General features: G+C 35.6%; 1 protein-coding gene across 2 annotated transcripts in view; it reads right to left on the reverse strand.

The window, feature by feature from the left end:
- Positions 1–24,446, reverse strand: part of LOC150100527 (uncharacterized) — a 551,917-nt gene that overhangs the window by 294,775 nt on the left and 232,696 nt on the right. For both annotated transcript variants that reach the window (XM_090402464.1, XM_090402463.1), the window contains exon 4: positions 6,000–6,502. In XM_090402464.1, coding sequence (XP_090258590.1) covers positions 6,000–6,502 — 503 coding nt within the window. The remainder of the gene's footprint in view (positions 1–5,999; positions 6,503–24,446) is intronic.

Below are 24,446 nucleotides of genomic sequence, written 5' to 3' on the forward strand. Positions count from 1 at the left end.
TATGGAAGCTGGGCAAGAGTGTGGTTAGCAAGGGTTTTAGAGCTAGGTTTTTACTTAGAGTCGTGAATGAGTGGAATAAGCTGGCAGAGTCTGTTGTGGGTGCCATGACTGTAAATGAGTTCAAGGCAAAGTATGATGATACTGTATGAATGTTGATTAGTTGTTCTTGATATGATGTTAGGGCCTCCCTTGATGAGTCTATGGACTCCTTGGAGTTGCCCGTAATAATAATAATAATAATCTACATTATCAGCTGAAATCATTACTTTGGCACATAAAATTGGTGGAGGAGGTTTTGGTACATTTAGCCACAATGATGTGGACAAGTTGCTTGTGGATAATGCCTTAAGTGACCATGATATTATTGGATATCGTTTAACTTTAGATATCATTGAAGATTCAGAAAACAATAGTGAAGCAGAAGAAAAACAAAAACCTGTCCCTTTAACTGCAAATATAATTCGAGGTCTTGAACGGTGCAATAAATTGGAAAATCATTTTCTTGTTAATGACAATTTCTGAACGAGCCTTTAAATTCCGATGTGAGCTGAAGAACTGTATGTCTGGCTATTGCGAGTTGTATAAAAAATTAGTAAAATCATCATCGCAAAGTTTAATCACTAATTACATTGTCAGAAGAAAAAATCAGCCATTGCCTTTACCATACAGATCTGATGTGCTGACTATCTCTTCTGGTGATGAAAGTGATTTCGCATCAGTTTGCAAACGTTGCCGAATATTGTGTATTCAAGATACCAAGTAAATTTATATGAACTTGGTTTTTAATCCTATTTCCCAAGAAATAAACAGACAAGAAAGTGAAGTTTGCGCCTGCAAGTACTGCAAGTCTAAGGCAACTGATCCCTAAGGTAGTGCCAGTCGAGGCAACTCGTGGTAAAGATGGATAAAGCTGTGATCACTATTCTTAGTATTTTTCCTCTAATGTAAAGCACATCCCCTTGCGGAGATGTATGATGCTAAACATTAAAGCAATGGTCACTACCTATACCGGTTTCGACCTTTGTTGTGGTCTCATCAGTGGGGGCCAGACCTGAAAATACTAAGAGTGAAGTAATGCAGAGCTCATTATGTATTTTACCAAAACAAGTTGCCAAAAGGTGTTTTAACCTTATAAATAAAATCTCAGGATGAGAGATTGATGTAGAAAATTTTTATCTTGGGTATATATTATGTATTCAAGATACCAAGTAATTTTATATGAACTTGGTTTTTAATCCTATTTCCCAAGAAACAAACAGACAAGAAAGTCAAGTATGCACCTGCTAGTACTGCAAGTCTAAGGCAACTGATCCCTAAGGTAGTGCCAGTCGAGGTAACTCCAGTTGCCGTAGACTTGCAGTACTTGCAGGCGCAAACTTGACTTTCTTGTCTGTTTGTTTCTTGGGAAATAGGATTAAAAACCAAGTTCATATAAATTTACTTGGTATCTTGAATACATAATATATACTCAAGTTAAAAATTTTCTACATCTATCTCTCATCCTGAGATTTTATTTATAAGGTTTTATTTAAAACACCTTTTGGCAACTTGTTTTGGAAAAATGCATAATGAGCTCAGCATTACTTCACTCTTAGTATTTTCAGGTCTGGCTCCTGCTGACGAGACCTCAAAGGTCGAAACCGGTATGGGTAGTGACCATTGCCTTTAATGTTTAGCATCATACATCTCCGCAAGGGAATGTGCTTTACATGAGAAGAAAAATACTAAAAATAGTGATCCACCTTTACCACGAGTTGCCGAATATTGTCTAATAGTGACGATAGTACTGATGAAAAAATATAAAAAAAATTGTCACTTTTCAATAAAATTAAAAGAATAAAGCTTTAAAACAAATTTAGGCATTCTTATTTTCCTGAATTTTTATATACTCTTTTTATGCGATTTTAGCAAATTATGGAACATATCCTTAATTTTTCAACATAAGTTAGGTCTTTTTTGCGTGATTTTTTATATGTAGTTTTTTGTGGAATGTATCTACCGCATAAAAAAGAGATCCGACTGTATTCTAATAACAGAGTTTTCAAAATAATCACTGCAATAGTGGTCAAAAAGTAATAACCACATCAAGGTATGAGAGGAGATTGAAAAATATTGTGAAGGAAAACCGCTGCAATATTGGTCAAATCAACTTCACAAATTTGGCTTTAAATCATGTGTGCCTAAGACAAAGCCACTTATTTCTAAGCAAAAGGCAGCTAGAGTGCAATGGTGTAAGCAAAGAGACTGTTGCAGGGTCAGGAAGACTGGAAAAAGGTACTTTTTGGCGATTTAAGTATGTTTTGTGTGTCATCAAAGAATACATGTTTGCCGTCTTAAGCAAGAAGCATTTGATAAAGAATGCATGAAACATTTGGTGAAATTTGCAACCTTTGTCATGGTACGGGCTTGTAAGATTGCAGAGGGTCCAGGTATGCTGTGCATTGTGTGCAAAAGAGTCAATTCCAAAGTGTACCAAGAAATCCTTGAGCACTTTATATTACCAGCATTGGAAGATTTATGTGATGGCGATTTCCTTTTTCAGCAAGATTCAGCTTCTTATCACACTTCCAAGACCACTACTAGATAACTCAACGAAAGGCAAATCAATCTAATTCTTTGGCCAGCTAACTCACCAGATTTAAATCCCATTAAGAATTTGTGGGGAATTATGAAGAAGCATCTTCAATAAGTTGCACCAAGAGACAAAAATGAATTTGTTTCTAGTCTGCAGACCATATAGACATGTTTTGATAAAAAAGACCGAACCACTAGTAAATAATATCCCCAACCATTTACTAACGGTCATAAAAGCTAGCAAAGTACTAATTATCATGTTGTCGCTTAGACTATAATTTTTGTGCATTTATTTTCACATGATTCTAATATTTTGAACCATGTTAAAAATTATTCTAATTTTGTGAATGTTTTCAAATAACAGTTTTCTTATTATTTTTCTTTTTCTAATTTATTATTCTAATTTTTTGATTCGAAGGTATAATCTATAAGATTTCTAAAAGTTCAGAACCCAACTTAAGATCTCTGTTAGACCACAAACTAAGAAGTACAGTAAACCCTCAATTTAACGGACTAATAGGGGCTAACGTGTGGACGTTAAATCACGAATTTTTTAAAATAAAAATACCTGTAACATTATACTGCGATTTTATCAATGTCAGCACTGTAATAACAAAAAAATTGTTTTACACACACTTTTAGATAAGTTAATGTGAAGTTAATGTTCAATGTTAAGGCACTTGGTTTAGGTAATCCTGCTTTGAAACTCAAGTTTTTTTTTTAACTTTTGAATTCTACTGTTTTTTTTATAATTAACTCCCTAAAATTACGAAAATGTGTGTAATAAAACTGCTGCAGAAAGTCACACCACGCGACAAAAGAACCAATTACAGTACAATTGGAGTGATATCATATCCTAATCATTCGCTGAACATGTTTTATGAGCGGTGACTCATTTATGTCAGCTAAATTACTACAGCGTTTTTCCAACATATGATGGCCTATTTGCCAAAATTTGTTAAAAATAATAGAAAATTAATAACAAAAATAACCTGTTAATTTAATTATAAGCAAATCTTGGTTAAAAGCATTTTAAAATTAACAGGGTGTTAATTTTCACATGTGACATACAGACCGGAAATTTTGTCCCGTTAAATCGTGGGTTTACTGTATTAAAAGATGAAGAATTTGAAAAGATTTAGCTAAAATAGAACTAGTAAATTCTATTTTTTCTACTTTTCCAGAAATAGTAGAACAGGAAATATTGCTTAGGGAGGGGGGACAACAAAAAAAGCTGATAATTATGAAATATCACAAGGACCAGGAAGATCAGCTTTCTTCTTGTCTAAACTACTTTCTAAAAATCTTGGTGCAATGTGTGATGAGAAGGCAGTTCTGCAAGGTATTATGGTGTTAAATTGTGAATGAAACTATGTTGTGTAATTTATTTTTTTTCATTCACATTTAACATTGCTTATTATGTATTAATCATGATTTGTATAAAAATTATTTATTATTCCTTAATTTAGGATTACTATTTAAATAATTATTCTAAACTTAACCTACTATTAATTTATTAAACAATAATATCTGTAGAATTTATGATAACTAAAATATATATATGATGTAACGAAAAGTATTATTATAATTAATTCTATACGTAATGAAAAAGCTGATTAAGTAGCTCAAATATTCTGTTTATTCTTATTTGTGAAAATTTAACGTTATGTAATCACTCATGTAGTAGTAGAGCATTGTATTATATTAGCGAAATGTTTGCGTTCATTTGTTGTCATGGAGACGCATGAAATAAACAAGCACGAGTCGAAGAGAGCGTGACCTTCGGACTGAAAGGAGAGGAAAAGGAATCGAAGATTTTTAATTAGAGAGAAGAGAGAAAGTTTTGCGGAGCGGGAAGGAAGGTAGGATACAAGCAAAGGAAGTGGAAGAAAATTATAAGTTCTCTAGGGCAGAAATTCATGAGAATAGTGTTTAGAAGTGAGCCAAAACATAGTGAATCATATACTTAGCTGCAAGTGAAGTCAGCTGTGTTGTATAGGAAAATTAATGCTGTATCCGGATAAATAAAGAACTGGACATTCAATGGAAAATTCTGATTAGTTCCAGTTAGGCTAGGATTACGTCTTAACTCTATGTTGCCCTGAGAAGAATTATATTGAAATTAACTAGTTTGAGAAAAGTAAACAAGGAAAGATATCAGTGCCTTATTGATGTGTTTTTTTTGAGTAGTGAAGTGCAATTAACAGTAGTTCAGTTAAATCGTTGGAGAATATTTATTAATGTGTTCCGCTAACGTAAATAAGTTAATTCATAAGTGTGCTCACAATTAATTGATGTATTGAAGATTGTATCTGGTAAGAGTAGTCATATTTGTTTGTTTATTCTAACATTAACATATCTTCGAAGTTCAAAGTCCGAAATAAGATTGCTTGGAATATTGTCTACCTTGATTAGTGCTTCCTGTGAATTTAAACATTAAGTACAGCTGATGGATATGTGGAGACTGATTAAATAAGAAGTTTCGTTTTATTAACTTGAGTTAAGAAGGCTTGTGATTTTGAAGCTGTGAATTGTATGTGAAAGTTTAGAACATTGAATTGGAATGAGTGACTTAGCAAGATGTATTAAGTTAATTGTATTGTTTCATTTTAAAGCAGAATTCTTGTATTTGTTATATATATCATATATTAAATGTTTTATTTTGTTAATCTAAATATTGTGTTTGCCTGAATTCCTTTTTATTGCACTGTTCATAAATATTCGAGTCTTGCAGGAACCCCAAGTGGAATAGTAAATAATTCGCCCTAAATAAATGAGGAGACTGCTAACTTAATTAAGAATTGATCCTACTATTTTATATAGACTAATCTAAAAATAGGGTGGCGCAGTATAATTATAAATTTCCCTACTTTTGGATCGGTGATCAATTTGCAATTAGTTGTTATATTGATAAGAGTGACTTGAACCAAGATGGCGGATTTAGAACATAACATAAAAATAGAACGTCACGACAATGGTAACGATACAAAAAAAAAAAAAAAAAAAAAACTGGAATGCTATCATGATGGGAGACAAAAGAAAAAACAATGCTGTTTGTTTTTTCAAAGATACATAAAAAATTGATTATAGAGGAAATGAAATACATGAACATTTAAATTTGTGCATATTTTATTGGTTTTAATATAAGTAATACATACAAGTACTTAAATTTCGTCTGTTTCCAAGTATGGTCTCTTCTATACTCTCCAACACTGTACTATGAAATACCTTTTCTGTAATTGTTCTACAGAATCTCTAACTAACTTAAATCTGAAGGAACGTCCAATGCATGGCTCATATGAAATCTACAAGGACTGGTTTACAATAATTCTGCTTTTCACAAAGCATTATTAATATGATGGTAAGATTGACACAAAGCTGAAATTAATCTAATATAATGAAGCGATTAGTAAAAATTTTATTACCTGAGTAGGTGATGACACCATTGCTATACTGTTTGTTTTGGATGAATTTTGACTAGATATATCTGTCCTGGCAGCTCCTCCACCAGATGAAGCAGATGACTCTGAAGATAACATAGATACACTATCTGAAAATGCAGAGTCATTGTCTGGGCTGTCAGTCCTAATACCATATTCCATTTTGTGCACTCTCACATGATCATCACAATCCACATCACCACTAATTTCAAACTTTGATCTTGTACCTCCTGAACTAGAACGGCTGTGGCTGAAAAATCTTTTAGGTCCTTGAGAAGTGTCATGATGGCCACTACAGGAACTGACACCAGATGCTAGACTTGGTGCAGGCCCTCCAACACTAAACCTAAGACTTTCTCCTGTGATGTTACTCTGAATAACAGAACTAACACTGCGGGCATGTCCGTGATGCATCATCTCTTGATCAAACTGGCTTTCAAGGGCACATAATTCACCTAGAATGGCATCCAATTCTACATCCTGGCTATCTAAAGAGTAAAATTTAAAAAAAGCATGAATTTTTATGGTAATATCAATAATTAAAATTGCTAAATGTTTTTATATGATATTTAAAATAACAAGCTTATTGAATACAAAAAATATTACTTTTGAAATATGAGGGGGAGGGTCTGAAAAGTTCTGATAAACATCGAAAACAAAAATGATATTAAAGCAACTGATATAACCACAAGAAAAAACGTATTGTTTTCTTTCTTGTTTCATCAAATTGTGATAATTTGTTCTTTTCCTTTTAGGATATATAAGATATATATTATTATTATTCAGGTCTTCATGGAGTAAAGAGACTCATCGTGGGAGGTCCTTCCTAGGAAACACAAAGTCTATCATACCACTCCTTGAATGTTCTTGCTCTCACCACTGTCAGGCAATGCATTCCACAGTTCAACCACTCTCCACGCAAAGAATCCACTCCTCATCCTCTTGTACCGCCCTTATGCAATGGCACTATCTTACCTTCCTTCCATTCCTTGGGTACCTTTCCCATAGCTAGACTTTCATTGAAAAGCCAGGTCAATGGAGCTGTCAGTTATTTAGCACGTTCTCTCAAAACCCATGGTGAAATACCATCCAGTCCCACATCTTTACTAACATCCAGAGTACTCAGCATTTGGAACACACTCTCCTCTTGCACCTCTAAACCTCGAACCTGTCCTATCCCTCTAGTATTAAAATCTACTTCTCCAGGATGAAATACTCCAATAAAGTGTTCATTGAACAACTCCACTATGTCCTCTGATGTTCTCTGCATCAGTCTCTCTATTCCCATTTTTATCCCAAAATGTCATTCTTCGACAATAATTTCTCCTCCTACTGCCCACATATATGATTCTACCTCAATTCCTTCATTGTGATTATCACAACTTTTAAGCCCACCCTCATACTAGCATTAATAAACAAAAACCATATATAATAGATTAATTTATTTTTATTTGTTATTATTTTTGGTAACCCCCACAGAGTCAGATTCATCGTGAGAGGCCCACCCAACCAGCAACATGTCTCTATCATAATTAGTTTTGAAATTATTTACACTACCTGCATTCACAATCTACTCTGACAATGCATTCCACTCACCAACAATTTGCCATGCAAAAAAATCTTCTCCTCACTCTCTCTCTCCTTCACCATATTTTTATACAACTTCCATGGATGGCTTCTCATTCTTCACAACTTAAACATCCACTCTTTTTATAATACCTTCTGTATTAATCTGATAGAATCCCTTAACTAACTTGAAGGCTTCTATCATTTCTCCTCTTTTCCTCCTATTTCACCAACTTCTGTAATCCACATTCCCTCAAATTCTCTTCATAACCAACACTCCAGAGTTCTGAATCATTTTGTTAATTCGTCTTTGGACCCTTTCTAGTGTTGCCACATCACAATGAAAACCAGGTGACCAAATCTGAGCACAACAGTCCATATATGCCTTACCAATGCCTTATATAGAGGCACCACCACCTCCTTATCTCTACATGTCAATGTACTTTTTATCATAGCAGCAATATGATGTGCAGTCTTTGCAACACTTGCAATCTCTCAGAACTTCAGTCCACTGACTACCATCACTCTAAGATCCCAAATCTCATCTACTTCCTGAAGTACAGCTCAGTCAATACAGTACATAGCCTTATATCTCCGTATCCCAAAGTGTAACACCTTGCATTTATTAATATTAAAACTGCAATCCCACTCATTTGTCCAAGCTAAAAGCTTAGATAGAATTATCAAACTTTGTATCATCGGCAAACATTTGAAGATATCCAGTCAATACACATAAAATATCATGAATAAATAAGTTAACAATAGGGGCCCAAGAACAGAACTCTGAGGCACACCACTGATCATCTTCCTTTTCTGAGACAATGCTCCATCATACACTGGCTAGTATTGTTCAGAAAGCCAATCTCTAAACGATCTAACCAATATAATATCTACTCCTATTCTTTGCAACTTACATACCAACTTATCATGTGGCAATCTATCAAACATTTATGCAAAGTCCATAAATATCATGGTATATGTCCCTTATCCAACACATTCGTCACCTTATAACTTGAAGCAGATTGCTAAAACAAGACCTGTATTTCACAAACCTATGCTGACCATCACAGAGAATCTGATATCCATCAATCCAATCCTGTATTCTATTTCTAACCAATTTTTTCCACCACTTTGATTACAACTGCAGATATACAGACCAGTCTATAATTGGAAACATCTGTCAAAACATGCTCATGGAGAGGTATTATTTTGCCTTCTTTCCACTCCTTAGAACCTTTCCTATTGCAAGACTTTCCTTAAATAACCAGGTCAAAGGCATGGCTAACTCTTTTGCACATTCTTCAAAAATATGTGGCGATACGTCATCCATTCCCATAGCCTTATTAACATCTAACCCAAGCAACACTTGATACCCCCTCTGATTCTTTTACTTGAATTCTCCTAATCCTTGTCTCCCTTCTACATGTTGCACAGCATCATTCACAACAGTATGATATATACTGATAAGGTGTTCATTAAATAATTTTACTATATCATTTCCTATGGTCACTCTGCTACCATAACTATCTACCAGTGTCACCTTCCAGAAAGGAATATGTTATGGTTTAATTCCAGAATCAGTCCTAATAATAATAATATAAACTTTATTAACAGCTTTGTCCTATTTAGGACTTGACATAACACCATGAGCCTTAAAGGGAATGTTTCAAGTTTTAATAGCAGCCTTGAACCTGTTTAATGAGAGTCTTGAAGAGCAAGTTTCAAAGAGTGGGAAGAGGATTTGAATTACATTACATACCAGTCTGTATGTCTTGAGTTGTGATTAAGGTGTTGGGGGAGAAGTTGGTGTGAGAGACAAGATACAGAATTTGGTTAATAGCCATGTTCCTTATGATGGATAACATGGATTTGTGAAAGGGAAGCCATGTTTCTACCAATTTACTTAGGCACTATAACAAGGTGATGAATACAATGAACAAGGATGATTGCATATATAATCGTATACTTAGATTTGCAAAAGCCTTGACAGTCACTAGTTGTGTGCCACAAAGGTCAGTTTTGAAGCCCATTATTGTTTTAACTTGTATATTAATAATATAGGATTAACTGGAGATGTGGATGTTTACAAATGGTGCATAATTGGGAAGAACAATGAGGTCATAATTAGATATGGTCTCTGTTTATTCAGATCCTCTTATCTCGTCTATTAACATTGAATAAGATATGAAACAGAGAATCTGACTAGGCTATTGGCAGGCACATGAGTGGAGATTACAGTTCAATTTGGTAGGCAAGGATGAAAGGCAAAGCATAAAAACTGGTGGAGAAATTTTGAAGGGGGGAAGAAAAGATGAAAGATTTAGAAGTAGTGGTGGGCAGGAACCTGAAGTTTAGGGATCACATTACTTGAGTTGTGAATCATCACATCAGATTATGGCTATAATAAAGAAGACTCTGAAGTTATGGTTCCATTTTACAAGTTCTTAATCTCGTCTCATGGATTGTTGTGCACAGATTTGGTCACCTTGGTTTTCATGGGGATGAGGATATACTGGAAAGAGTCCACAAAGGATTGACTAAGGTGGTCTCTAGTCTCCATAATGTGGAATATGAGGACAGATTACAGCAGAGCCTTGTAAAAAGAAGGGGGGGGGGATATTATTGGGACATAAGTTGGTAAGGGGATTGTTAAGGGGAAAAAATCTCCACACTACCCTTTAATTTGGAAGAGATATTTCATAAAATGATAGGAGAAACGGAAAGAAGGGGATCTCTGGAAACTGTATAAGAAGGATGTGAGCAAGGAGTAGGGATAAGGAGCAGGTTCTTTGCATGGAAAGTGTTTGGTGGATGGAATGCATGGCCTGAGAGTGTGGTGAGTGCAATAACACCGAATGAGTTTAAGGCACAGTCTGATGAACTTTGTGACAGTGGTACCTCCTGTGATGGGTTTTGACTTCAGAAGATCTCATGCTAATAATAATAGCATTACTACATGGAACCCCTTTCAATACTTTTTTCCTCAACTTCAAAGTTGCTTTGATATATAACTACTACTGACTCCCATTTACTGCTTCCATACAAAATGTTAGTTACTTATTTCATTAAGTAACCTCTAACTTATTAATTTTCAATATCTACACAATTGTCTTTTGACATTTACTTCATCTAACTAAATTCTTCATTCACAGTCAATCACTTCTTCAAATGTTCAGTTTCATCCTCCACAGGCTTCATTTCACTCTTTATTTTCACCGAGTCTCGCCTAAGTTCTACTACCCTACTTTTTCACTACTGCTTCTACCCACCTGTTTTTTTTAAATTTATTTATTCTCCATCTCTCTGCTCTACTTCAAATGTTCAGGTCTTTCACTCAATTTCTCTTGAATCTGATTTTTATACATCAACCCCCCATATACAAGAGATTCAAGACTTATAAAAGGACACTGTCATGTGTAGGAAAGGATCAGAGAGAAGAAAGGAATATTTAATATATTTCTTGAAGGGTTGGAGGTTGTACTGAGGAAAAATGGTACAGGATACACTATTCCAAAGGACAGAGTACATGTAATGAAAGAAGAGAATGAGAAGTTGGTTCATCGAGTCTGCAACCGAATGGTATATTGATGTTGACCAGCAACTACTCATGTTCGTATGACTAAAGGGAAGTAGAGGAATAGTGTCAGAGTAGTGTCTGTGGAAATACCTATAGAAAAGAAAGGGGCAGAAAGAGCGTTTTTGGGAAAGTGAGTGGAGGAAGTCAGTCAGTAAGAGGAGCATCATCTATTAAACAAATAGTTCTCTTTTGGATAAAATCTAGCAATCTGAGGAAAGTGTACTTTTTTTTGGGAGGGGGGGGTGAAAAGAATATTAAACTTCTTGGAAGCTGAAAAGGCTATGGATGTGATGTGTGTATATGCCCAGATAGACTAGTTCTGAAAGTCAATCCAAGGAGACAAACTGATCTTGGTTGAAGAAAAGAGGTATCAAAAGTGAATGGGGGGAGGACATGGTCATTCTTCTGGGAAATAAAGCAGGATTGTGTTTTGGTACTAAATTTTAATACTATCAAGAAAAGAACTCTTCATTTATCTTCCCAGCCCGTAGCTCTTTACACTTTTCAACATAAAATAATTTCCGCAGCATATTCACTGAGCCTGAGACAAAATGCAATCTTTGAGCTAAAACTTTCCCTAACACTGACCTTCAGGTACCATTTGTAAGAATTTTCAGCAGCAATAGTCAACCACGTGTCAACAACCCAAAATGACTTCTGCATAAACAAAAAATTAAAAAAGTCTATAAAATTAAGTAAACAACATATCAAAATGCTATTTCTGAGCACCATTCATGCTACATGGATTATCTTAACTTCCTCCATGTTATGCATATGCATAAACCAACACAATACCATGTAAAGCAAATCTGACAGAACCAGATCATTAATCCTTATTCCCATGTGTCCTATGTCTATATATATTGCATGGGTTCTTTTGGCCAGTTTGTTTGTTTTATGGGATAAAAATCCCTGCCACATATGAATTAAACCAGCTAACTCACCTTCAGATGAAAAGGCCTGATAAAAGTTCTTCTAATTCTAGATGGTATTCAAACCTAAGTCTTTCCAACCAAAGGGCACCATCAAAACCAAATGAGCTACAGAGGCCTTCACATGAATTATAACATAAATAATTCAGATTCATTATAGAAATGAATACAATATACCAACATAAAAACAAAACAGACATTTTTTTTATAATTTTTTGTACTTTTAATATTAAGGAGATTTATTTGTTTATTTTAAAATACATATCACTCTCAAATAAAAAGATGGCAGAAAGAATGGCAAATTGATGCTGTATGTAGGCAGGGATTAGGAGAGAAGAAATCTGTTGCTGTTCTTTTTGAAGAACAGAAAGTCTATAGAATACTTCATGGGGAGGGCAGTTCCCAAATTCAGAGACAGGGAATTAAAAATGAGCTTGAATAGTAGGTTCAATGGATTAGCAGTTAAACTGTAAATGGATTGCTGAGCAGGTGCTGATTGTTATTGTAGATTTTGCAGAAATGGCAGCAGAGGGAAATGATGGATGCCCATTATGCTAAACAATGTCAATGAAAATATCACACACATATTGGCTATAGATAGTTTGCATAAGAGAGAGAGAGAGAAAGGGGTCAGTAAACTACCCTCATTTTGTCCAGTATTAAGAACTTTTGGGAGATTATTGATACACTAGCTCAAAGGTGAGCAGCACTCTAAGCTTGGACAGACTTGAAATTTCTACAGAGTTAGTACAAATCACTACATTCTTTAAATGAAATTGTTATTACAATTATCACCCACAAATGGCTTGTGAGTTCTTATCCTTGTTACTACAAAGGATGCACACCTACAGAGGTAACTTCCATAATGGCAGAAGAAACATCATTATAATTTTGATTCTAACTGATGACTAGAATTGCTAGAGGAGTTCTGCTAACTCCCTTTTGAGAATAAAAAGGCATTACAAATAAAATTAAGTTTATTGTCATCTGCATCATCCTTCAACAGGATGGAGCTCTGTGGCACTCTACTTGCTCCCTTCATTCTTTTGGACTTGTAATTACAGAAGAATGCTAAAGATATCATGGACAGAAAAAATTACCAATGAAGATGTCTTAAAATCCATTGGCAAAGCTAAACATCTTGTACAAATAATCAAGAAACGAAAAACATCATATCTTGGCCACATCATAAGAAACAGCAAATACCAACTTCTACAAACTATTTTGGTAGGAAGAATTGATGGCAAAGGAACTAGAGGAAGAAAAAGAATATCATGGTTTGACAACATCAAGACGTGGACAGGAAAGAGCAGTGCACAACTGCTCAGATTGGCACAAGAGTGCAGTTTGTTCGCCAAGATGGTCGCTGACCTTCGATAGAAGATAGCACAATAAGAAGAAGAAGTTCCTGGCCTGGCTGGCCAAGTGGTTAGCACACCTACTCCCTAACCAATAGGCTGCAGGTTTGAATCCCAGAGTGGGTATGGATGTCTTCAGGTGGCAAATGAATTTCATCTAGTGCAAGACCACTCTGTTTAGTGGAGGCCCAAAGTGCTTTAAATGTTTCATGTTTGGTCTCTAGAACAGGATTTCCAGATTATGTAAAAATAAATAAAAATTATAAAAGATATACAAAATAAAATAAAAAATCCTTAGCTCAGCCATGGTACTAACACAGTATAAGTTTACAACCTTTCATGGCACTGATGACACTGGCAGACTGGCAACTGATATAGAATAAATACGTGAAGTATTCAATGTGCAGTTTTATCAGTGTATTTCATCCTCATGAAAGCAACATCATGAGGAGCTGAAGTGTAAAAAGGTATAGTGGATGAGTGAGTGATGATGAATCAGCAGGAAGTATATGAGGAATTGAATAAACATGTTAATAAAGCAGTGCGACTTGACAATATATCACTGATTGCCACCTTCATTCTCCTAGACTGCACTCCACCATCTCTGGTGTATGTCGGTCTATCAGCCACCCCTATCCATATTACTAATTCATATCCATTCCCATTTGCTCCAGCTTTTGTAATAGCTTTCCATGTGGTATTCTGAATGCCTTTGCAAAGTCCAACAGTATCATGGTGTAGCCATTTCCTTTAGACCAGGGGTCGGCACCACTGGGTTCGTGGGCATCCAAGTGTCCAAAAAGGCAATTTTAAAGTGCACACCACTGTGCCAGATATTGAAGTGTCGAACAACCTTCAAATTTTTTAGTGCACCTGTGAATTGCACATCACCAGTTAAGGGTTACGCACTTCTGTTGCATTTTACTTGATAAAAATAGCTATCCCTTATTAAGAAAACATGCTCTTAAAGTATATTCATGTGAATCTCTTTTTTTTTTTTCAAATATGAAGGATTTGAAATCCAAGTATTGATTACGGCACAATGATTCTGATTTAGACAATGCCTAAGAACCGGAAATTCCAATAATAAGTTAGTTGAATATCTGCAATGCAAAATATCAGATTAATGATTTTTTGAAGTACATATTTACGTTGTAAGTAGAATTTTGCATTAATAAATTCATTTAAAATAAATATGTATTGAATGTACTTAAAACTTACAACTTCCCCTCAAGCAAAATTAAGGTAAAGTGTCCTTTGTCATAAGCTAGCCATTTGGGATGCCCTTATTAGTAAAAAGGTTGTCGGCCTCTGCTTTAGACAATTCTGTTGTCACTTTATTATAAAATGTGAATAAATTATTTAGACAGGACCTATCCTTTACAATACCGTGCTGCTCACCATAGAATATAGTATCCTTATCCACCCACTGTTGGATTTTACCTTTACCAACTTTTACAATACATCAGCAACCTCTATAAGATATTAATTGGTCTACAGTTTGCTACTTTTGTCTTGCAGGCACCGTTATGTAATAAAACTATCTCACTCTCTTTCCACTGCCTTGGACCGTTGCCAGAGCTGACACTAAGATCAAACACCTTCAGAGGCAATGCCAGTTCTCTTGCACGTTCACACAGCTGACATGCTATACTGCTCTATTCACATTGATATTTTTCAGTATGCAAAACATCTCCTGTTCATCTACCTCAGGTTTGACATGTGTCTCTATCACATCAGCAAAAGTAAAATCTCCACCTGGATGATACGCCTTTGCAAAATGGTCACTTAACAACTCAACTATTTTGTGGCCTCTGTCACCTTCCTACCATCAGTACTGATTACAGTCATCCTTCTATAGTCATTTTCCTCTTACTTGCTATATAATGAAAACATTCTTTGGGATTTATTTTGGCCTACTTGACTAATTTTCTCTCAATCTCATTTGGCCTTTCTTACCATATTAGTCACCCTTCTCGCTTTCATGTTGTACTGTTCATGAGTATGCTGATCACCTTCTTTATTTTTATATTCACTTGACAGTGTTTTCTTTTTTTACACTTCTTGTTTTATATCTCTACCCATTCCACTTAATCCCCACTTGGTTTATCCTCCTGACCTTGGATATGCAGTCCGATGCTACTGCTCTCAAACAATCCCTGACTACTTCCCATGCACTACTGACATTCTTTCCTTGTAGCTTCTCAAATCATGGCACTGCTCCAATATGTCTCCTAAATCTGTCATAATTACCAGCTTTATATTTCAGCATAAGTTCTCTTGACAGAGAATTCCAAATGTCCCAGACCAAGACTGGGAAGATTAACATTTGGTCACTCTCCTGGATTAAAGGCAGAGTAAATATCTGGGTTATGGATATATCTTCTGATGCTATTACCAGATCCAGTACTCTCAAACTCCTTGTCCATGTTTCAGATAATTATGCCTTAGTATCTGTATATATTCTACTTCCATCTTGCCATGCCTTGTTTCTTCTCACCAATTTATGCACCCATAGTTGAAGTCTCCATAATAACTGCTCAGCCTGAACTCACTGTGTTAATCTGCCAATGCAAGGAATCTGCATTTTCCTGTGGACCCTTTGGTTTATAGTAGCAACCAACAATATATTTCGTCTTACTGGCCTCTATCTTGTATCAGACAGTCTCAAATGAAGCATCTACCCGAGTTCTGAAATCCTCTATCTTCTAATTTTGGTTGCAGTTCTTCAGCTATCATCAGCAAAACCCCACCTCCTGTTCTATTCCCCCTATCCTCCCTGAAAATATACTACCCTTTACATTCTCTCCCTGTAACTATATCGTTTTCTGTCAAACAGCTCTCACTGATTCCTATAATTTTTGGCCAAGCTGAACTGACCAATGCCCAATATTTTATCCATATAACCTTTTTGTTTTAAGAGGTCATTGTAAATTATAATTAGGACTGTAGTAATCCAGAATCTTAGCCTTACTATAACAAACACTTATGTCAAATTATTGATTAGGCCATCACTCTTACTGTATTAAAAGTATTAAATAATATAAATTTTTCTAGCCATGTAAAATCAGGATATCGCTTTGATGTAGTTTTTTTCTCCCTCCGCTCAATAGACATTAGACTAGTAGAATAACTAGTGAATCAAATTAGTGTCACTTTGGTATACTGTTTGAATTGTAGTGTGGCTTGTCTGTTATATATATGCATAATCTTAATATGAAAGTCTAAACAAAAAATTAAAACAATTATTCTTAACATTTTAATAGTCTCCATAATTTATCAAAATGAATGCTGATCACCATGTAACATTTAAAGAAAGGATCATTATTATCAGTGTTCACTCAAGTTATCCTTCCATAATCTTTCTTTCTTTCGTTTGTCATGTAGAAGAAATAACTGAGATTTCTCTTGGCCTGCACAGCTAATTCTCTCTCATAATCTGATTTTTCCTTCCTCACCATGCTGTTCACCCTTCTTGCCTGTACTTTGTATTGTTCATGAGTCTGCTAATCACCTTTTTACTCATACACTCTCCATAACAAGGGGACATTGCTGGAAGCTGTATAAGAAGAGTGCAAGCATAAGGAGCAGGTTCTTTGCATGGAGAATGGTTGGTAAGTGGAATGCCTTGTGGTGAATGCAGATATATTGAATAAGTTTAAAGCATGGTGTGATGGGCTTTGTGTTTCTAAAAGTGTGTACGATAAGTCTGACTCTATGGAGGTCTCGTGTTAATAATCGTCACATTTTATTCTTTTTATTGAAAATTTTTTTCACTTGGTTATAAATGAAATCAAAGATGCCAAGAAGTTATATTCTTGTTTAATCCTTTATCGAAGCATAAGCAAACCTATTTGCACATGAAGTATCGTCATGACCAGGCTGCTTGTATATAGAGACCGACTATACATTATTTGCCTTAGTATCCCATAATGCATAGCACACTTCCTTTCAGGTGTGTAAAATGCTATGCATTATTGGAAGGGTCGCTACCCAGATCAGTTTCGCCTTACGGAGGTCTCATCAGCGAGACCAGACCCAGAAGAGATACTGAGGTTGAATTTTTTTTTATGTTGAGCCCATACAAGAGAGGTTGATTAATCAATCTCTCATGTATGGGCTCATCATAAAGGAAAAGAAATTTGTTCAGTGGGTTTCGAGTTGTGCTGTGACAGGGTGACAGCCTACTTGTCATGGAAATATTTATAGAACACACATATTGCAGAAATGGGTTATTAATCATTTAGTTTAATTGTCCTCCACTGTAAGTGTTTTGAGGAAGCTCTTAGGGGCCCCTCCTGAGATGTGAGGGCAGTATTAAATAGCTGGATGGATTTGTATACAAAATAAACTGTTCAGAAATGAAATAACATCTTGAGCAAATGAGAAATCCTAGTTTTTTTGAAGCTGAGGAGGCAATGGGTGTGAGGTGTTTATGCCATGAGAGATTTGATGTCAGAGTGATTCCAAGAAGAGAAATTTCATCTTGTTTAGAAATTTGAGTGTTGTTGTCAATGGTAATAATGAAGAAATGGTTATTTTGTGGGAAAAAAGATAGAATTGAGTTTTGCTAGTATTGAAACTGACAAGGTTATCTGAACTTCAACCTTAGTATCACCTCTAAGTCTGGCTCCCACTGAAGAGACCTCAATAAAGATCAAAACCTGTCTGGGGAGTGGCTCTTCCCATAATGCATAGCATTATACATGTCTGCAAAGACATGTGCTTTGCATTATGGGATGCTAAGGCAAGTGATGTGAAGTCTTAGCTTCCTTATACGAGTGCTTATACGATATGCCCCAGTTCTGAAAATACTTTAGGTGCAAACTTTATTTGCTTACACTTGGATAAACGATTAACCACTTTACCGGCCATTATGGATCAAATACGCATCCGCATACGCTTCATATCCATCATATATTTCAATGTAATATCAATGGCCTCACACTTTTAATATGCACTTCGCATCCATGATAACTTGGACGTATATATATATATATATGTCTTGGCCAGTAGCATGGTTAAACCAAGTGTATATAATTCCTTGGTTTCTTTAATTTATGGTGTAACCAAGTGAAAAAACTTCTAACATCTAACTCTTAGGCAGAAAGAGTATGTGGGTAGAATATGTGCCTTCATTATTCTTGGGATTTTTAGATCATCATTATTGCTAAAACTAGGGTGGTTGATAAGAATTTCACAGGCCTCCTTAAATTTACATTCATGCCACATTTTGGTGCAATGCAAACAACAGGTGCCTTTCCAGTCAATTCTATATAGAGTATTCAGGGCATGATCAGAAAGGCTGGCTTGACCATAGTTATTAATTTAATGTCCCGTTTATGTTCCTTTTTGTCAGATAGGAATTGTGTGTCCTGTTTGACCTATAGAGGGTAAATTACAGGTGCAATGAATACAGTATACTGCAGGGTGGGCCAGTAGAGAAAATGGATCCTTGGATGAGTTGAGTAAGTTCTTCAATTTTGCAGGAGGTTTAAAGATGGCTTTAAGGTTGTTCTGTAAGATTGTGTTTATTTTATCTGATATCCCTTTAATGTATGGAATGCTTACAGTTTTATTGTAATCTAGTTTATTTTTGTTTTTAAGTGAGGTCATGTGAAGAATTTTGTTGATAGCATTTTGGATGTAGCCATCTTTCAGGAAGGTATTGCTGATAGCTTTTAATTCATCTTTGAGTGCTTGTTCAATGGTGCAAATCAAAGCCCTGTTTTTTAGTGTGCTAATGACATCTAGTTTTTGTGTTGGGTGGTAAGAGTTTGTGTGTATATATTGGTGTGTATGTGTATATATATATTGAAGGAAAAACTGCCAGAAGGAAGACATGTGACAAATATATCTAGCCTTTCAATCTTAATTGTGAATTGTATGTGTTGTTTGTTTAGGTGGCTGAGGAAAGTGTCTAATGTCTGGCAGCCACAGTACCCAATAGCAAAAACATCATCAACGTATCTAAGCCAGACTTTGGGTTTTAAAGTAGAGGAATCTAGAGCACATTGCTCAAAAGCTTCCACATGAAAGTTAGAAATTAGGGAAGAGGGATAACAGTGAGCCCATGGCTGTGCCTTCTTTTTATAGATAGAAAGTGTTTTGCCACACAAAATAACCAGAACGTAGTACATGCGCAAAAAGCACTGTGATATCAGGAGGGACTTTGTCCTGTAAAAGAAGAATTGCTTCTTTGATTGGGACATTTGTGAAGAGGGCAGAGATGTCAAAAGTGATTGTCAAAAACAAGTCGGATAAAAAAGAAAATGGAAAAATTACTTAAAATCAGTCACTTCTTAGCACGAAGATACAGTTAAAGAAATACTTTGACGCTACACTCATTCCAAGAATTTATGGTTTACCCAAGATTCACAAACAGAACATATCACTCAGGCTGATAGTTGAAGGTACAAACAGCCCCAATTATCATCTAGCCAAGAAACTAGAATCAACACTCAAGGAGTTGATAGGTCATTCCTACCAACACTTTGTAGGCAAAATCAAGACATCACACTGAAAAAAAAAGCAATTTATCAGTCAGTTTTGAGAACTTAGTATTTAAATTAGAGCAGATGGAGTTGGATAACAGATTAGAGAGTTGATAGGAAGTTGTTGACACTTATAAAACCGTCAATTTGTGCATTATTATTATTATCAGGACTTGAAAAATTATGCTCAACCTCACACATGTAAGTAGATTTTGTTAGCAGGTAAGCAGCTGATGACCTGGCAAAACAGAGTTTTATTTTTTTTGTGGGAAGTTTATAATATAAATAATAATATTATAATTATTTTAAAAAACTACACTATAATATAAATAAAAAGTTTAATAAAAATAAGCAATTAAAACCCAACAAGTTTCATAAGTCATAAGACTTACATCATTAGGTGTATTGATACATAAAAGTTTTACACAACAAAAGCCTATTCACAAATAATTACACATATTAGATGTTTTTGATAACTTCACCTGTTAAATATAATTGATAAACCAAAATACAAATGGTAAATTTGCTACTGTATACATGTTGGAACATTGCTAGTTGTTGCTATCACGTGTGTTATATCCTAGGTCTGTGGCAGTTACATTTTTTGATGAAAAGAGACCATACTTGATGTAAAAGCCTTGCTCTTTTACATCAAGTATGGTCTCTTTTCAAGTCAAAGTCAAAAGTCAAGCCTTGCTTTTTATTGCAAGCATGCTTAAGTATTTGCGAGGCTTCTTTAAATTTCATTGTAAGTAGCTACGATCAATATACAACATTTTTGTTCGTTGCCAAAGTACTTAATGGCCAGTAGTGGTTGAGTGGAATGCCAGGTCTAAATTCACGTTCTCTTAATTTTTCAATGTCTTATGTTTAGACATGCAAATCTCTCTCCCAACCTTCTTGTCTGGCCTACATAACAAATGATTATTCTCATTTCAGTAAGTTTATTTTGGGATAGTCTGAAATATAATGGAATAGAAAGAAAACAATTTGAGTATCACCATCATTTATCATGATGGTGATAAAAACAATTTATCACCATCATGATAAATCCTCCCAGAGAGAGAGAACTTGCAAGTGCCAAGCAATTCAACTACTTATTTTCGAAAAACTAAGTTGACATCCTATCAAAAAGATTCGCTGCTTTTATTACTAGAAGATCCTCCATGAAGTCAGCAGTCTCATCATGGGAGGTTTATTCAACTGACAACATATTTATCATACTGAATCTTAAAATCCTTAATACTCCCTACATTAACAACATATCTGAATAATGCATTCCATTCACTAACAATTCTCCATGTGAGAAATCTAGTCCTCACACCCCTCTTCGCCACGCTCTTACATAACTTCCAGAGATGGCTTCTGGTTCTTCCCCCTTCAGCTTCTACTCTTTTTATAATTCCCCTCTGAATTAATACACTAAAATCCCCTCACTAACTTAAACATCTCTATCACATTATCTCTTTTCTTCCTATCCACCAAACTCTGCAATCCAAATTCCTTCCGCATCTCTCCATAGCCAACATACCAGAGTCCTGATATTATGTTAGTCACTCTTCTCTGGACCCTTTCCGGCGTTTCCACATCAGAATGAAACCTTATCCACCATCATAGCACAGCATTATCAACATTGAAGGCAGCATTATATTTCTGCACTTCAAAATGCAACACCTTCCACTTATTAATATTTAAACTACAACCCCACTCCTTTATCCAAGTCAAAAGTCTATGAAGAGGCAGAATTATATGGAACAGTGTCCAATACAATACAAAAGGATCCTCTAGTCTACAACAGAGTAATAATGATAAAAATAATAACAAAGAGAAAGAGGAAATATGATGTTAAACTTTATGATTAAGGAATCTTAGAACACATTGTATAAGAAAAGACCAATCCAAAAAATGTACAAAGATAAGTCCAAATGGCCAAACAAAAAGTGAAATAGATTATATTTTGAAATAATATTTAAAAATATGTTTCAGCCATCAATCAAATGGATGCAGGAAATGATTGTAGAATAGCTAGAAGGAAAATAACAACAAGAAATAAGTTTATTATTATTAGCAACTCCAAGGCGTCCTTAGACTCATCGAGGGAGGCCCTAAACATCATATTAAGAACAACTATTTGGCATTCACACAGTATCCATCATACTTTGCTTTGAACTCATTCACAGTCATGGCAACCACAACGAACTCTGGCAGCTTATTCCACTCATTCACCGCTCTCCAAGTAAAATACCTTGCTAACATTGCTCAGTTTCCATGGATGGTCCCTAGTTCTCCCATCACCAGACCTGGTCTGAAAAATTTCCTCTGAATTAATCTTGTAAAAACCCTTCAGTAATTTGAATGTCTCAATCTCACCCCTTTTCTGCCTATTAACAAACTTCTGTAACCTGCAGATCTTCAACCTGTTTTCATAAGGTTCATTCCATAGACCAGCTATTATCTTGGTCACCTGCCCCTGGATCCTCTCTACCTCCTCCCCATCAAGAAGAAATCCAGGGGCCCAGATCTGAGCACAGGAGTCAAGATGGGGTCTTATTAAGGCTCAATAAAGAGGAACAATAACTTGCTTATCTCTGCTCATCAAAGTATTCTTCATCTTCATCTTTGAGTGATCTGATTTAGCCACTTTTGCTATGTGCCCCTTACACTTCAACACCCTATCCACCAACACACCCAAATCTCTGGCTTCATCAACCTCCTGGAGTACAGTTCCACCAATGTGATATACTGCTGCTAATTTTTTTCACCCCAAAATACATAACCTTACACTTTGCTACATTAAACTGACATCCATTCTCATTAGCCCAGACTGCCAATCTATCCAAATCATCCTGCAAAATTTTGACATCATGTGCATTCACTATTGCTCTACCCAACTTTGCATCATCAGCAAATAAATGAACAGTTCCTCTCAGATCCTTTCCTATATCATTAATGAACAAATTAAACAGCAGTGGTCCAAGAACAGAACTCTGCAGCACACCACTAGTAACAAGCCTTCTTTTGGACTCCACTCCTGAATAAACTACTCTCTGATATCTCTCCATTAACCACCCTCCTATCCATCTCACCAACCCTATATCCATCCCCATCTGCTGCAGTTTACTGATTAGAATTCCATGTGGTATCCTGTCAAAGGGCGTTGCAAAGTCCAGCAGTATCACTGTAAATCCATTACCCTAATCCAGTTCAGCTGTCACTGTATTATAAAACATGAGCAAGTTACTGAGGCATGATCTACCCTTCACAAAACCATTCTGTCCTCCATACAGTATCTTATTTTCATCTATCCATTCCTGTATTTTGCTCTTGACTAATATCTCCAAAACCTTGTCAACAATTCCTGATATGCTGATCAATCGGTAATTTGCAACAGCAGTCTTGGAATCTCCTTTATGCAATGGAACTATTTCCCCTCTTTCCACCCCATCAGGACTAATCCAGAGCTGAGACTTAAATTAAACAATATAGTCAAGGGAACTGATAATTCCTTTGCCGCTTCACGTAAGACTCGAGTTGGTATACCATGCAATCCCACAGATGTATTTACATTAATGTTCTGTGATATACTATTCACCTCAATTTCATTCACCTGTATCAGCCATTTGTTCTCTCATTCCTGCAATACCACAGCCTGGATGATATATGTTTGCCAAGTGTTCACTTAGTAATTCTACTATTTCAGCTGATTCAGTTACCTCCCTGCCATCAGCATTCCTTAAAATCATTTTGTCGCATACATTTTTCCTTTTACTTGCAGCATATTGAAAGAACTGTCTGGGATTCATTTTAGCTTGCATTGCTAATTTTCTTTCATAATCTGCTTTTGCTTTTCTTACCACACTAGTTATCCTTCTGGGCTGTGCTTTGAACTGTTTGTGTGCCTGCAGGTCACTTTTCTCCATAAATTTCATCCACAATTGTTTCTTTTTTTGCAGCTCATGCTTAATGGTGTTATTCATCCATTTAACTCCCACTTGATTTACTCTCCAGACTCTAGGTATGCAGTCAGCCATTACCTCCCTCAAATGCACCTTAACCACTTCCCATGCACTATCAACATCCAGCCCTTGCAGTTTAACATGCCATTGATCCAAACAATCTCCTAATCTTGTCATACTTACCAGCCCAGTAATTCCACATGTATCTGTCTTAATTGAAATTTCCACACATTTAGCGACTTCCCAGGTCAAGACCTTATGCTCTCTTACTGATTGGTGGTAATAATGGTCATATTCATAATAGTCAATTTCTCAGATGCAATTAGCACTCTTGAACCCCTAGTATATTCCATTACATGCTGTCTCAGGTAGTTATCCCTTAGTAACTGCATAAAATTCAATTCCTTCCTCCCATTTGTCCTCTCCTCCCCTCCAATCAATGTTACCATAGTTGAAATCCCCCATAATAATTATCTATCCTCCACTCATTGAGTCTATTTGCCTATGCATACTATCTCGATCATCTATTCCATTGCCTGGTCTATAGTA

The sequence above is a fragment of the Typopeltis vanoorti genome, chromosome 13, assembly GCF_054136105.1.
Source record: "Typopeltis vanoorti isolate ZY-2024b chromosome 13, IOZ_Tvanoo_1.0, whole genome shotgun sequence".
NCBI lineage: Eukaryota > Metazoa > Arthropoda > Arachnida > Uropygi > Thelyphonidae > Typopeltis > Typopeltis vanoorti.